The sequence below is a fragment of the Xiphophorus maculatus genome, chromosome 19 (assembly GCF_002775205.1).
Source record: "Xiphophorus maculatus strain JP 163 A chromosome 19, X_maculatus-5.0-male, whole genome shotgun sequence".
NCBI classification, from domain to species: Eukaryota; Metazoa; Chordata; class Actinopteri; order Cyprinodontiformes; family Poeciliidae; genus Xiphophorus; species Xiphophorus maculatus.
Window position 1 is genome coordinate 27,355,290 of NC_036461.1, and position 16,091 is coordinate 27,371,380.

The following is a 16,091-nucleotide window of genomic DNA, read 5'->3' on the forward strand; positions in this document are numbered from 1 at the left end:
CTGGAGGGGGAGGGCAGGATGTTGGCTATGTGGTATTTGAACCCCAATCTAGAATCGGACAACATTCTGGGGTTGTAGGCTGGGAAATGGCTTTAGAAATTCAACTTCTCACAGCCAGCTGAGCAAGGTTGGTGCCATCAACTAACTCACTCACTCTTTGGTTAGCTATCTGCACAGCAGCAATTTCAGGTTTTACCACCATGTTTCATAGTTGCTTAAGAAATTTTTTTTTTAAATGGAGAAATTAGTAGAACAGCTGGAGAGGGAACTGTGGATAAAAGCTAATCAAAAATTATTGATGTTGACTGATTTGAAATGTTTATATCGCGATACATTTTTCAGCCATACCATCAGGGGCGCAACTGCATATTGGTGAGGTATATGCGAACATGTCATCGGCGCCCCCCTCCCCTCACCCCCTTCCCCGACATAAACTTGTACTCATTTTTAATTAAAGTATCAATAATAAATGTACATATATGTGAATAAATTGTTTCCCTCAGGGCAATTAGAAAAGAATGAAACGAAAAACAGGGCAGTATTTCATCATTTAATATATAAGAGAGCCAAAGAGCCACTTCTGTTAGCCTGTGTCTAGAACCGCCTATGGGCTGCAGGTCTGAGGCATTTTGTTAGCATGTTTTCTATCATTCTTATAGTTCAATAGGAAGTCAGGTTATCCAAACTGGCAACCCACATTAATAAAATAGTGAAATAATATTGACCACAAAACACTGTATTTATAAAAGATATCAACGTTTTTCCTACACAATCCTAACAAACATTTTTAATGTTCTCTTCACAATATTTATTTATTCACTATTAATCTATTTGTATGATTTGTTCTTTAAATTGCCATTTATATTATTGTTCGGTCTCAGGAAATGATTGAGGGATGAAGAGACTGATGTCTGGTTCTTTAGGTTCTGACGGGTCTGCGGTTCCTCTCCTGATCCATTCTGTCTGATATCAAACAACCCACTGTGGGCCACTGAATATCACCGACACATTTTTTTTAAATGCCCCTGTTAAACTTCACTGTGATTGTTTAGCCTGTGTCTTCCCACTACCGTCTGTATTTTTGCCAGAGGTTTTGCTTCTAAGAACGGTGTAGTATCGGGTGGATATTTTAAAAAGATGCGAGTTGATAGCAGCTCACTGCGGCTGCGTAGAGTCCGTCTCTAGGCAACCATGACAACAGCGTGAGTTCGTGTGGTTTGGGGGAGTCCTGTTTAGGTCCTTAAACGACAATATAGCTGACCTTAATATTTCCGGTGTCTTTTTTTTGGTCATTATTATTACGCTTATTATTGAGTTGTGTGTGATATGTGTGTCTATCAGACATTTATAGCAATACGGAATAAATCGCGTCCCGTATTAGTTCAATACGGGGTGGAGACAACAACAACCACCTGTCATTGTAGCCTAGCTTATGCTAACCTGAATATTTACAACTCTCTTGTTGATACACTGACATTACTTACCTACTGTCTTTCAACCACTTTGAAAAGCTTTTCTTTGTCTCTCCAACATCTTTATCCCTCCCCCTCTTCTGTTTTCTGTTTTGTGCCCCTGAGGTTTATCTGCCGCCCATCTTTAACTCCCTGTTGTCGAGTGCATTGCTACAATTCAAATTTAAAAGAAAAAAAAAAAACGCGCCTCAGCGCGTTGTCGAAGGGACTCTGCCCAAGCTACCTGTATGGGAGGGGAGAGCGGCTGGCAGGGAGGGGGGCGCCTAATCAGTGCTGTTCCTCTGTTGTTGATCATTTCAAACACAAACAGCTGTTAAGTACTTAAAATGCTGACTAGAAAAAAAATCCCCACATCGTTTTTGCGCCCCCTTTAGTGCAGCGTCCCTATGCGTTGCATACAGTGCAAACCCTCTTTTTGCGCCACTGCATAGCTTAAACTAGAATTACTAGCGTAAACTAGAAAGTAGAATTACTTTCAGTCTGTTAAATGTTTTCAGTCACTGAAAGAGTCTGAAATAGGTTTCACTGTGAGCATATATCTAGACAGATCAAAGCTTACCTTGATCAAACTGTTTCTGAAGGTTATCTTGGTCTGTCTTGTTTCCACTGACACGGTAAACACCCTCAGTCGTTAGACCTGCAAAAACACAGACAATGTTCCTCATCAAAAACAGACAAAAATTCAGTTCTGCTGGGTTAAAGCAATGTTATATGTGACGAAGGTGAGCAGGATGTTATATATTATGACCAGGGTTCACGTTAACAGAATACTTTTTGTATTTGAAACCTTTTCTTCATTTTGACAGGTTATAATTCACACCCTTGACTGGTACACATGGGCAGACATTAAAGTTTTTACGCAAACTTTGCCTCATCGCAGAGGCAACTAAAATTAATCAATAAAAAATATCATCTCATGGACACTGAACTAAATGCGTCTGCCTGACCGGGAGCTGACAGCATGTTGAAGAGTTATACACAGGAAGCTTTCGAGCACATCTGATTCAGAAGTGCATTCAAAACCTTTGGTTGAAATGGCGCCACTAACTCCAGTCTCCAATACATGATAAAGAACATAAAAAATTAAAGAGAATGCAATGCTGTTTCCATCCATAGTCTAAACAGAGGAGCCGGCCGGCAGTTTAGCTTGAGGAAATAAATAAAGGCTCAGAAGTTAATTAGACTGTAATGCGCAGCACAACTAATGCAGCGCACTGGATTAGTTGTGCGCTATGATTTTTAACAAATAGAGCTGGAAGACGTTATCTTCCCACGCCCAGAAGGAGAGCGGCGCTCAGGAGGATAGCAGCAGACTTAAGCTCTGTCTGTTTTGGGGTAGCGAAACCACACAAAAAATCTTTGTAAAAGTGCATGCCCAGACCGGCATAAGGTAAAAAGCTCACAGAGTTCAATTGATCGGTTTGGATCAGAAAGACGCAACTGACTAATGAACTATCACAGATTTCTCTGCGGATGCAGACCAAGAGGACCTTGTGAGGCACTGTGCTTTCAGACCCCAACAGGTGAAGCGCTGGTAATTTGAGTGGAGTCGTTTAATTTCTTTTGTTATAAGTTATTGGGGTCGCAGTCAGACTTAGGTCCCAGAAAGCATTTATTTGGCAAAAGACAAAAGGCTGGACCATTGTTTAGAATAGAATAGAATAGAATTCAACTTTATTGTCATTGCACTGTCACAAGTACAAGCAACGAGATGTAGTTTGCATCTATCCAGAAGTGCTCTACGAGATATAAATATTTATTTACAGATGTACAAGACTATGTATGTATGGATTATAAGGGGTTATAGCAAGAGATATAGATATTGTGTATAAATATAAATATGGGAGCTATATGCACAGATTATACAGATTATACAGAATATACAAGAATGTTAGGGAATGAATTATAGATAAATAATGGCAGATAAAATTTACAGGTTGTATATGTGTGTGTGAAGAAAACAGTCCGTGATGTGTGTGTGTGAGGATAGTCCATGTCTTATTGTTGTATGAGAGGATAGGGGAGTACAGTCCTTATAGTTTATGTTTTATGTCAGGAGGCGTTCAAAAGCGTGACAGCTGTGGGAAAGAAGCTGTTCCGGTGCCTGGTGGTTCTGGTCCGTAGGCTTCTGTAACGCCTCCCAGAGGGCAGGAGGGAAAAGAGTGTGTGTGCTGGGAGAGTAGAGTCCTTTGTGATTTTCCCGGCCCTTTTCAAACACCGCTTCCTGTAGATGTCCTTGATGGCAGGGAGCGGTGCCCTGGCGATATACTGGGCAGTTTTCACCACCCTCTGCAGCGCCTGCCGGTCGGAGACAGAGCAGTTCCCGTACCAAGCTGTAATACAGTTGGTGAGGATGCTCTCAATGGTGCAGCGGTAGAAGTTCGTGAGGATCTCTGAGGACAGGTGGTTCTTCCTCAGGGTCCTCATGAAGAAGAGGCGCTGATGCGCCTTCTTAATGAGTTTGGAGCAGCTGGTCGTCCAAGTCAGGTTCTTGGAGATGTGGACTCCCAGGAACTTAAAGGTGTCCACACGCTCCACCACTGTCCCCTTAATGTGGATGGGTGGATGTAGGTCAGCGTTCCTCCTGAAGTCCACGATAATTTCCTTGGTCTTCTCGGTGTTCAGCTGCAGGTTGTTTTTGTCGCACCACTCAGCCATACAGTCTACCTCCTCCCTGTAAGTGGCCTCGTCATTATCTCTGATGAGGCTGATCACCGTGGTGTCGTCTGCGAACTTGATGATGGCGTTAGAGCCATGGACAGGTCTGCAGTCGTAGGTGAAGAGGGAGTAGAGGAAGGGACTCATCACACAGCCTTGTGGCACTCCGGTGTTTATGATGATGGTGGATGAGAAGTGGTTGTCCAGCCGGACATGTTGAGGTCGACTGGTCAGGAAGTCGAGCAACCAGTTACACATGAGTGAACTGATGCCGAGGTCTGTGAGTTTGGTAATGAGTTGTGATGGGATGACAGTGTTGAATGCTGAACTAAAATCTAAGAACAGCAGTCTGGCGTAAGTGTTCTTACTGTCCAGGTGAGAAAGGACAGAGTGTAGCGCTATAGAGACTGCATCCTCTGTGCTCCTGTTCTGCCTGTATGCAAATTGGTGGGGGTCTAGTGTGGGGGGGAGACAGGATCTGAGATGTGCTAGGACCAGCCGCTCCAAGCACTTGGTAATGATGGGGGTAAGGGCTACCGGGCGGTAGTCTTTGAGTCTGGTTGGGTTGGGATTCTTAGGAATTGGGACGATGGAGGTAGACTTGAAGCAGGTCGGTACCACAGCGCGGGCCAGGGAAAGGTTGAAGATGTCCGTCAACACTCCTGCCAGCTCCCCAGAGCACGTTCTGAGGACACGTCCAGGTATGCCATCAGGACCCGCAGCCTTGTGGGATTTAATCCTGCTCAGAGCCGCTCTTACGTCAGTGGGGAGAAAAGTCAGTGGCTGTTGGCCTGGGGTGGTAGCTGCTTTGGTTGCAGTTGTGGTATTCCCTCTCTCAAAAGAAGCATAGAAGTTGTTAAGTTCGTTGAGGAAGGAGACATCAGTAGAAGTATTGGGGTTCTTGTAGTCTGTGAGAATCTGAAGGCCTTGCCACATACGTCGAGGGTTGGCGTTAGAAAAATGATCCTCCACCTTCCTTTTGTACGTAGTAATGTTTGGCCTTCTTGATTCCCTTCTTCAGTTCAGCCCTGGCTGCACTGTAAGTCTGTGCATCCCCTGACCTGAAGGCGATGTTGCGGGCCTTCAGCAGGAGACGAACGTCTCGGTTCATCCAGGGTTTCTGGTTGGGGTACATGGTAATGCGTTTGCAGGTGGTGACACGTTCTATGGTGGTGGAAATATGGTTCAGTACAGATGAGGCGTACTGATCCAAGTCTGTATGGTGGAAAATAGTCCAATCTGTATTCCTGAACCGGTCCTGGAGCACAGCGTCTGAGCCCTCTGGCCACACCTTTACTGTCCTCACGGTAGGTTTCACACGTTGGATGAGTGGTAAGTACCAAGGTGTGAGGAACAGGGAGAGATGGTCTGATTGTCTGATGTTGGGGAGGGGTGTCACATTGTAGGCTCCAGCCAGATTGGAGTAGACATGGTCCAGGGTCTTGTCTCCTCTGGTGTGGCAGGAGACATGTTGGTGGAATCTGGAAAGAACTGTCTTCAAGTTGGAGTAATTGAAATCACCCGCAACAATAAAAGCAGCCTCGAGGTATTTGGTTTGGTGTTTGCTAATAGCCGCATAGAGTTCTTTCATGGCTAGCTTGACATTAGCATCCGGGGGGGTGTACACGGCAGTGAGGATGATCGAGGTGAATTCCCTTGGGAGGTAATAAGGTCTGCATTTGACCATTAAAAACTCCACATTCTGTGAGCAGTGACTCTCGGTAGTAGCAGAGTCTGTGCACCAAACTTTGTTAATATAAATGCACAAACCTCAGCCTATGGTCTTGCCGGAGTCTTCTGCTGTCCTGTCGGCTAGGGTTAGTCCACTTAGCTGGATAGCATTGTCCGGGCAGCTGTTGTTTAGCCATGTTTCAGTGAAAAACATGACATTTGAGTCCATAATCCGTCTGTCATTCGTGATGGATAGTCGTAACTCATCCATTTTATTAGCCAGAGAACGGACATTGGCGAGGAAAATGCTGGGTAAAGGGAGCCGGTGTGGTGTTAGCTTTAGCCTCGCTCGCACCCCTCCACGCTTACCCCGCCTTTGTTTACGTTCTTGTCGCGGCCTGCGTACACTTCCACCCGGCCGGGAGAAGTGAGCAGCCTCTGGTGTTCTGGAGATCTCTGGGATGAGTCGGAGATCGGAGTCAAAATTGTAGCTCCAAAGGTTCAGAAGTTCGTGTCTGCTGTAGTGCAGCAACGCTGTGCAATTCTGAAAAAAAAGTCCAGTCATGAATAAATAAAAAACCACTAAAGAGCAGATTCTGGAGAGACGCTGAGCCTCGCGTTGTTCACGCGCCGCCATCTTGGTCATCATCAGGATGTCATCATAAACACTAAATATTCTTGAAATCTTACCAGCAATGATAATTCAGGAAAAATTAATTAGAAATGAAACCAATTTTGCTTGGGTTCCAGCTAAAACTTCCATTTTCAGCTGGAAGTTTCTAACCTCCATATGTATTGACCAGATTAAAGCTGTTTCCCATAAAATGACTGAGAAAAATAAAGGAGCATTTCACCAAGTCTGTATGGTGGAAACGCCAGGACAGTTTTCTGGTGGCAGGAACAGCATAGTGTCTTAAGCAGACTTTCAGAAATATTTAGAAACATCATCAGCTCTCTTATCTATGAAACTCAGTTATTCCTTTTTCAGGTTGTTTAAAGTCTGACAACAATAAATGAAAGTACTAGAATGATTAATTAATTATTTTTTCAATATTCCAAGGAGGTTAAGGTTTTTAGCTGGAACTTTTTTTAAATGGAAGAGCAACAGTTTAGTTTGCACACCCAGTTCAGTCAACTAGCTAAGAATGAACAGTCATGTCTAGGGATACACAATATTATGGCACTAACATTGTCTTTTTTTTTGTTATATTAATGTACAGTGTTGCAGATTACTTTGTCCACCTCTAATTTATTCAGTGGAAGATCAATACAGAAACTTTGAATGTTGTATTACATCAGGTTTACACACTACATTTCACACAAATAACATCTAATTTAATCTTGTTTTTGGCCACCAGGGGCCTCATGTATAAAGCGGCATATGCACAAAAAATATGCGACGCCATATTTTCCGCACAAGTCAGCATGTATAAAGATGAACTTTGCATCAAAGTTTATGTAAATGTGTGCACGCTTTTTCCGTGGCGGGAAAAAGTGCAGCAACATGCAAACATTTTCTGTGTACAATATCAAACTGAAAAGCGTCAAAACTCACCTAAATACACTGAAATCTGACTCCATTCAGTTATTCACGAAGTATCAAACCCGATGTTTTTTTAATGGTTTTAATATTTTATTGTTTAAACGATGAAACTGAAGTACTCATACTGCTACAAACAAGGAAGTTGCCATGGTTATTGCTTCATGTGTTGGCAGACTTCCAGGTATTTATACTAATTCGCATATGTATTTATGGGTAGCGACAGGGCGGACCAGCAGCTGCGCTCTATTTCCCACAAATTAGGATTTATAAATCTAAGGTGCACAGCCGCGTGCATGCGCATGACTTCATACATCCAAATTTTTTTGTGCACCGTATTTTTCTAAATTTGTCCGTATGCCAAGTTTTAGTGTGAAAACTGCAGACTCTTTTATGCATGAGGCCCCTGGTGTTTCTGTTGTCAGTCTGGACTGTTCAATAAACAACAGAATAGAAGAACATAAACTTAATGTTACTCATCGTCCCCCTTATTCTCCCACTCTACCACCCGCAGTTCCATCTAATCTGAACTATAAATCAGTAATGTGGTCAGATATTCAATATCTGACCACATTACTCATCTCTACATGCTGAAGAAAGGCACTTCATCAAAAATCTTCAGGCAATACAAACACAATTTTGTTTCATGGTATGTTTAGTATATGCTACATAATAAAATTAATAGATTTTTTTATTAAGTAAAGAAAATGCACACATTGGGGTTTTTTTAAAAGCATTTTTGGCAACTTTTTTGCAAAATACTATGTCTGACTTTATAAATAAAATATTGACTCATTATATTTTCATTTATATTCCTCTATTGAAGTTTCTCAAACTGTTATCCACTGGCACCCCCAAGTGGACTGCAAGGTACTTTATATAAGCGACCATTTATGTGCCATGACGTGAACTTAAGACCACTCAAAAGAAATGCTAAAGAAACCAATGAAAAAACAACAGCATCAGGACTACTTATAAGATCGGAGGGAATTATGTTTTTCCATGTGTTTGACTGGAATGCTTAGAATCCACTCTTTCAGAATCTGTAAATAACTCAAAATACCTTAGAGTAGACTTGTTTGTATTTTTGAGGTCTGTGAATGTTTGATAAATGAGTTTCTCTGATTCTTGAATGATCTCTATCACAGTTTCTCCAACATGTCAACAGTCTAGAGCAGTGGTGCCCAAAGTTGGTCCTGGAGGGCCGGCATCTTGCATGCTTTAGTTCTCTCCTTGGTGGTAGTAACAACCTTTTCAGCATGTCAATGTTCTTCTTAGGCCTTCTATTGAGCCATCATTGGACCCAGAGAACTCCAGGCCCTACAGGACCAACTTTGGGCACCAATGATCTAGAGCTTACTGTCTTTATGAGGACATTTGATTCCCAAACAGGATGGAACACAAGGAACAGATACATGTCTGTCTTCACACAACCAGAACAGCTGGAAAGGGAATAAAGTCACAAATGAACTTCATGTTTGCATACTGGGATCTGATAGACTCTTCCTGCTGTGATATGATCCCTTAATCTGATGCACACATCAGCACACATCTTATCACTACTTTACCCTACCATTTCTCCCTTATCTGTCAAAGTTGGAACCTTGCTCTACCTGCTTTTCTGTTCGTATGTCAGCACCAACTTATAGCATAGATCTGCTGGAGCAGGAACCAGGAAGCCAGTTTAGTAAGCAAGAGTCAACTGTAGTAAATTTTGACTAAATACATTGTTATTATACAGTCACTGGCCACTTTTTTAAGTACACCTGTCCAACTGCTCATTTAAGCAAATGTCGAATCAGCCAATTACATGGCAGAAACTCAATGTATTTAGTCTACAGCAGAAGACCACACCACATGCCACTCCTGTCAGGAACAGGAAACTGAGGCTACAATTCACACAGGCTCATCAAAATTCGACAATAGTAGATTGGAAAAACGTTGCTTGAGTCTATTTCTGCTGCGACATTCGGATAGTCGGGTTGGAATTTGGCGTTAAACCAGGGAGAGTTTAACGTTAAACCAGGGAGAAACCATGAAACATGAAAGCATGGATCCATCCTGCCTTGTATCAGCAGTTCAGGGGGGTGGTGGTGCAGTGGTGTGGGCAATATTTTTCTGGCATACTTTGGGCCCTTAAGTACCAACTGAGCATTGTGTCAACGTCACAGTCTACCTGAGTATTGTTGCTGACCATGTCCATCATATTATAACCACAGTGTATCCAACTTTTAATGGCTATTTCCAGCAGGATAACGCACCATGTCATAAAGCATGAATAATCTCAGACTGGTTTCTTGAACATGAGAATGAGTTCAATGTACTCGTAAGGTATGGGGGAATTTTCCTGCCATAATCCAAGAGCACACATTTTCAGTCTGAAAACAGGATCTCATGTCTTTTGTTCTCAAAACTTTTAATACTTTTGCTTACATTTTCACTTTGAAAGTAGGACTTCATGTATTTCTTCTCAAAACTTGTAATGCTTGTCCTCAAAGCTTCTTCTTGCGCTCACACTTAGTCTCTGCTCGGACTCTTTGCTCGCTTACGAAACGTGGAACCGTCTTTTGGCACAGTCGCTTAGTAACCTCTCAGCCAATAGAATGAAAGTGTTGTTTCCTTCTCGCGGGTTTGTCTGTGTACCTACTATGGAATGTAGCAACCGGTGCCAGACATAATATAATGCGTAGACAGTGCATTGGCTGCTCTGGTGCAGGAATTGAGGTGGCCATCTTGGAGCGGTCGTCCCTCCTACTTGGTTAAACCAAAACAGCAGAAGAAGCCTCAGCACTGCCGGATATTTTTGCTCAGATCGACGGACTATTGACGTGAGATATCGGGGATAACGTTTCATAAGTAAGACGGATATATTACCGTTTATTTTTTGGGAATAAAATATTACTAGAATGTATTTATGTCCACTGACAAAATGCCAGCTAATATTAGCTATAGAGCTTGGTGTAATACCAGGATTCAGCCCCCGCTATGAATACTAACGGAGACTTAACCTAACATTGATTTAAATTATGCGACACAAGGTGGCAAAGACTGTTATTTATATGTAATTCTTTCACTCTGTCAAAAGTAAGATAGCTCCCAGGTTTCATAAAGACAATGATGTGAGGAAGAAGTGGGGAAATGTCTTTAAGGAGAGACGGATACACTACATTGATGAATCTCAGCTGCTGAATCTCTTAAGCTACAACTCCTCGGCTGGAAAACATTGACACATGTAAATATGGGTGCATATATTATATTATTCAGTATTAATTATTTAATAATTTTTGTTTCTCTATGATTGTATCGTTTTGTGTTTATATATTTATATAAATATGTACTGATATTACTAAACAATATATATAAAAAAATATGACTGGTTGTGAGCTTTGTAAAATGTTCATCATACATCAATATCAAAATATTCTATTCGGAATCTATTCCGTTTTCCCAAAAAATATTTAAATATGCTGAACCATGTATCATTTCAAATCAAAAATACTTAAAAAAAAACATTTCCTTGTAAATGTAGCTATGATAGCTGTTTGAGTAAGGTTTCCTGAAAAAAATTTGTGAAAATCTATTTAGCATTTACTGAGGTGTGATTGATTAAATGCACTGATCCGTCATTGTGCCTGTCAAACTTATAATGCTTTGTGGAGCGGTCGATCGCTCCAAGATGGCCACTATAAATCTCGTCAGCGACAGTATTCAAGAGCGGCCCATGAGGCGTCTATTCTTTCTATGCTACTGATCGCTAACAGCTACTGATCTTAGGCAGGCTTTTGTTCACCCAACCAAAGTCACTACATAATTTATATATACTGTATATACTGTATATAGCTATATATACTGTATATATAGCTATATATGTAGATATAAAAATAATCAGTGATGTGCGGTCAGGGGAGGCAGACCCTTACCTGTCATCATGGAAGAATAATATAATGATAGGATAATTTATATAGCTATTTTCACCCTGTGTTTTGTACTACGAAGTATTTATTTTTCATTTAGCTTTACCAATTTTGATTATTTTTTCTTCAAAATCGCTAAATTTTGCAATTTCCATTCATATGCTCAGAAGCGCAGCTGGTCAGCAGTGAGCTGAGCCTCACCTGAGATTGCACAACCACTTGCTAACTGCACTGGCTGCAATTCATATGGACCAGACTCTAAGGAATGTTTCCAGTACCTTGATGAATCTATGTCACGAAGGATTAAGGCAGTTCTGAAGACAAAAGTTACATTATATATATTTAGCAATATATTATTGTTTGTATATCATGTAATTACAGGCACACTTGCGTACATGTCTTTGTACAATGACAATAAAAAAAGTCTGAGACCAAAAGGGTGTCCAACCCGGTACTAGCAAGGTGTACCTAATAAAGTGGCTAGTGAGTGAATTTTGTTTTTAACTCACGTAGAAGTAAATGCTGAAATGGTTGGTACCACTCATTATAATGGGCTGTTTAAGAACAAGTACAATATTCCTATGCATAAATGTAATTAAGCATGGTAGTTGGAGTGATGCTGCATAATTACCCAAGTTGTTTTGCCAATGTAGCCAGGCCTCCTTTTTGTTGAAGTCAAGCTGTCTGTGAACCGTAACACACCCATTTGGGGCTAGGCCCCCTGTCGGCCAGAGGCCCTTTACTTCCTGGAGGGCCGACATCCTGCATGTTTTAGTTCTCTCCCTGATTTAACACACCTGGATCCAATAATGGCTCATTAGAGGCCTAAGAAGAACATTGACCTGCTGAAAAGGTTGTTACTACTACCAGGGAGAGAACTACAACATGCAGGATGCCGGTCCTCCAGGACCAACTTTGGGCACCACTGGTCTAGGTTAATGAGATCCCAGATTTCTCCTCAGCCTTAAACATCATCATCCCACAGACCCTGGTGCAGAAGCTCTTCTCTCTTATAGAATAGAATAGAATAGAATTACTTTATTCATCCCAGCAGGGAAATTATTTTGCAGTTACAGCAGCATAGAGACAAGACACACAACATCCACCACTGAGTAGCAATGTAGACAAGATAAAATAAGAATAAAATATGACATGCTGTCAATATAAAAAGCAGCTTAGAGCAGACCTTGCAAGGATTCAAAATGCAGAACAGAATGTATATGTAAATATATATACAGCAAGTGTGCCACAGTGCATCTCTTGGACTGAGTTCCACACTGATTGTGGACACCCTGACCAACAGACCTCAGACTGTCAGGATCAACAACACCGTCTCCTCCTCCATCACCTTCAGCACTGGCTCAGGCTGCGTGCCGAGTTTCCTCCTTTTCACTCTGCTGACGCATGACTGCTCGGCAAGACACCTGAGCTGTCATATAGTGAAGTTTGCCGATGACACAGCAGTAGAGGGATGCATCATGAACAGTGATGAGTCAATATACAGCAGGGGTGTCAAAGTCAAATGGACGGAGGGCCAAATAAAAAATTTAGCTACAAGCCGAGGGCCGGACTGATCGAATGTTCATTGAAATTTTTTTAAATGACGCATATAGTCTAGTGAACCTAATTGAACCTACTGAAAACCTAACAAATATATTCCAATATGATCAGATAAATAAAGCAATATTTTCTTATGGCTCTGTCAGTAATCTTTAATTTTCAACAGACACAACTGAAATATTTTTAAAATATAATTGGATTGAAATACAATAAAATAAAGTGCAAAAATCTATTAATCAAAAACAGCACTTTCATCAAGGAGAAGTAACATGCAGTGAAAACAAATATTAAACTTTAACTTTTAAACTTGAACTGAGTAAAAACTCTAAATATGTGATTGCACAGTAATGTTCACTTGTTTGAGGTTGAGGGTGATACTTGGTGGTGTCCCATCTTTTCCACAAGTTCATCAATGTTCGGGGTAAGGCTCTGAGCTGAGGAAATCCTCAGAATTGAGTGAAGGTGTTCAGCAGTAAGTCGACTTCTGTGTGATGTTTTGTTCAGGTTCATCAAAGAAAACAGTTGTTCACACAGGTATGTGCTGCCAAACATAGACAACGTTTGAGCAGCCTGGATGCGCAGCTACACGTGTCGCCGGCGACACATCTAAATTTGCAGTACCATAATTCCGCCACACGTAGCGCTAAGTAGAAAAATTCCAACGGTTTCTGAAAGGGGAGACGTTGCACTTTCCAGCAAGTATCGGGTTAATACTGTAACTTCGCAGCTGCAACTGCAGAGAGTGTAATTAATCCGGGGGGCACTCCTTTAATAGATGGTATATTTCGGCAATAACTTGGTGGATATTGAAAGTTCCGGTTGTTATGGATACATGGGTAAGTACATCATCTCACAGAACATTTAAAGAACTACTTACAGTTCAAATAAGGAAGGTATTTTTTTTTCAGACGGGGTGCCGGCTTACTGCGGTCTGCGGGCCGGTTCTAATAATAAATCAAGATCATTCCAGGGGCCGTAAAAAACCTTCTCGCGGGCCGGATGTGGCCCGCGGGCCTTGACTCTGACATATGTGATATACAGAGAGGAGGTGGAACACCTGGTGCAGTGGTGCAGAAAAATAACTCCTGCATCAAAGTGAAGAAGACCAAGGAGATGGTGGTGGATATTAGAAGGGACAAGGATCCTCTTCAGCCCCTGTATATCGGAGGAGCAACTGTAGAGGTGGTCTCCAGCTACAGGTACCTGGGTGTGCATATATCCAGTGACCTCACCTGGAGTACCAACACCTCCTGTCTGGTCAGGAAGGCCCACCAGCATCTCAACTTCCTCAGGAAGCTGCGGAGAGCTGGACGTGGGAACTCAGTCCTGAGGAGCTTTAATCGCTGTGTGGTGGAGAGCATTCTCTGCACCTTCATCACCGTGTGGCGCAGCAGCTGCACAGCTGCTGAGAGGACGGCTCTGCAGAGGCTGCACAGAGTACTGTGGGGAGCAGCCTTTTTCCACCTCGGACATCTACAAAGCATGATGCAGATGGAGGGCGCTCCTCATCATGAAGGACTCCACCCATCCTGCACACAGACTGTTCCAACTGCTCCCCTCATGCAGGAGGCTGATGAGCATCCAGAGCAAGACCACCAGGCTGAGGAACAGTTTCTTCCCTTCAGCCGACAGACTGCTGAACTCAAACTTCACCGAATACAGCTTCATTTCATAAATCATTTTTACACACACATATCTAAATATCACAAATTACTTCATTATTTACTTACCGTATTTTCCGCACTATAAGGCGCACCTACAAACCTTCAATTTTCTCAAAAGCCGACAGTGTGCCTTATAATCCGGTATGCCTTATATATGGACCAATATTGAGCCACAACAGGTCTCGCAAATACGGTAAGCAGCCGCCGACTTCATTTTCCCCGTAGAAGAAGAAGCGCGCGGTGCACGCTGGGTTTTGTGTAAAGACCCCAAAATGGCTCCTATTAAGAGACACGCTTACGACGCAGAGTTTAAGCTCAAGGCGATCAGTCACGCAGTAGAACACGGGAATAGAGCAGCAGCGAGAGAATTTAACATGAACAATCAATGGTGCAGAAGTGGAGGAAGCAACAGCTGTTCATTGAATGAACAGAGTTTTCAGAACGCTGGTTTGTAATCTATTAATAAAGTTTGACTGACCTATCTGACTATTTTGTTGACATTCCCTTTAGCGCAGCTCCATCTAATGGATGCATAACGTAACCCCAGCCTCTACTGTAGCGTCTATTCTATGCGCCTTATAATGCGGTGCGCCTAATATATGAAAAAAGTTTTAAAATAGGCCATTCATTGAAGGTGAACCTTATAATGTGGTGCACCATATAGTGCGGAAAATACGGTATTTATGTTTTATTTGTCTTACTAAATTTCTTCATCTGGGACCCAAGTCCAAATTTTGTCCCACAAACAAATAAGATGGTATGACAATAAAAAATCCTTAAATCCTTAAGTTGTCATAACAAAGACATTTTTAACTATGTTGACTTCGTTCTAGAAGTGCTATTAGATATATCGAATGACACTTAATGACAGCAGGTGTTATGTCATGTTTATGACAGCATCATGTCAGTCTTATGCACACCCTTCAATATAATGTACAGCAATACCCATTATTGGGTATTGCTATTTTTACTATTTTTACTTGAATCACTGTATAGCACTTTTAAATCACTTTTTGTACTTTATTAACAGGCACTTTATTTAGCACTGCACTTTAAGCATAGATTTGCACATAAATAACAATTTGCACACAAGAAGTTTTAACTGTATTTATTGAGTATTTTTAGTGATTAGCATGTAGCCTTTTGTTCTGGGCTCTGCACAGCTGCTCCTCATTGAGAAGTGAGGTGGTTGCCTGTGAAGGGAGGATAATTGTTACTCGGTGCAAAGAGCTACTGGTGGGTAAAACTGAGCAAATGGTTGTGCATAACCTGTTAAGTGTGAAGTGCTAATATGAAGTGACTCACTGTCTTTTCTGTGTCCTCTCCAGGGCGTTTGGACAAATACTGTCCCAGGAGTCCAGACCAAAGTCAGGACCAAAGTCGGACCTGGAGGGCTGGCATCCTGGCAAAATGGCCTCTCCCACTTTTCAATGTTCCAGGAGAGGCCATTGAGTAGTGGGGGCGGGGGGATTGTTTATGGGTTTTGTGGTGTTTCATTATGGTGTAATGATAAAACATAAAATATTTATAAAAAGTAAGTGGAAATATTTCTATTTACTAAAAGGTATTTTATTTAAATAGGTGGAGATTGGTGAATTTAGATTCCCCTGTG

The 16,091-nt window shown here is 41.8% G+C and overlaps 1 protein-coding gene across 1 annotated transcript in view; it reads right to left on the bottom strand.

Annotated features, from left to right (window-relative positions):
- Positions 1-16,091, bottom strand: part of arhgap5 (Rho GTPase activating protein 5) — a 101,591-nt gene that overhangs the window by 42,275 nt on the left and 43,225 nt on the right. Inside the window, exon 4 of the mRNA XM_023353254.1 lies at positions 2,032-2,109. Coding sequence (XP_023209022.1) covers positions 2,032-2,109 — 78 coding nt within the window. The remainder of the gene's footprint in view (positions 1-2,031; positions 2,110-16,091) is intronic.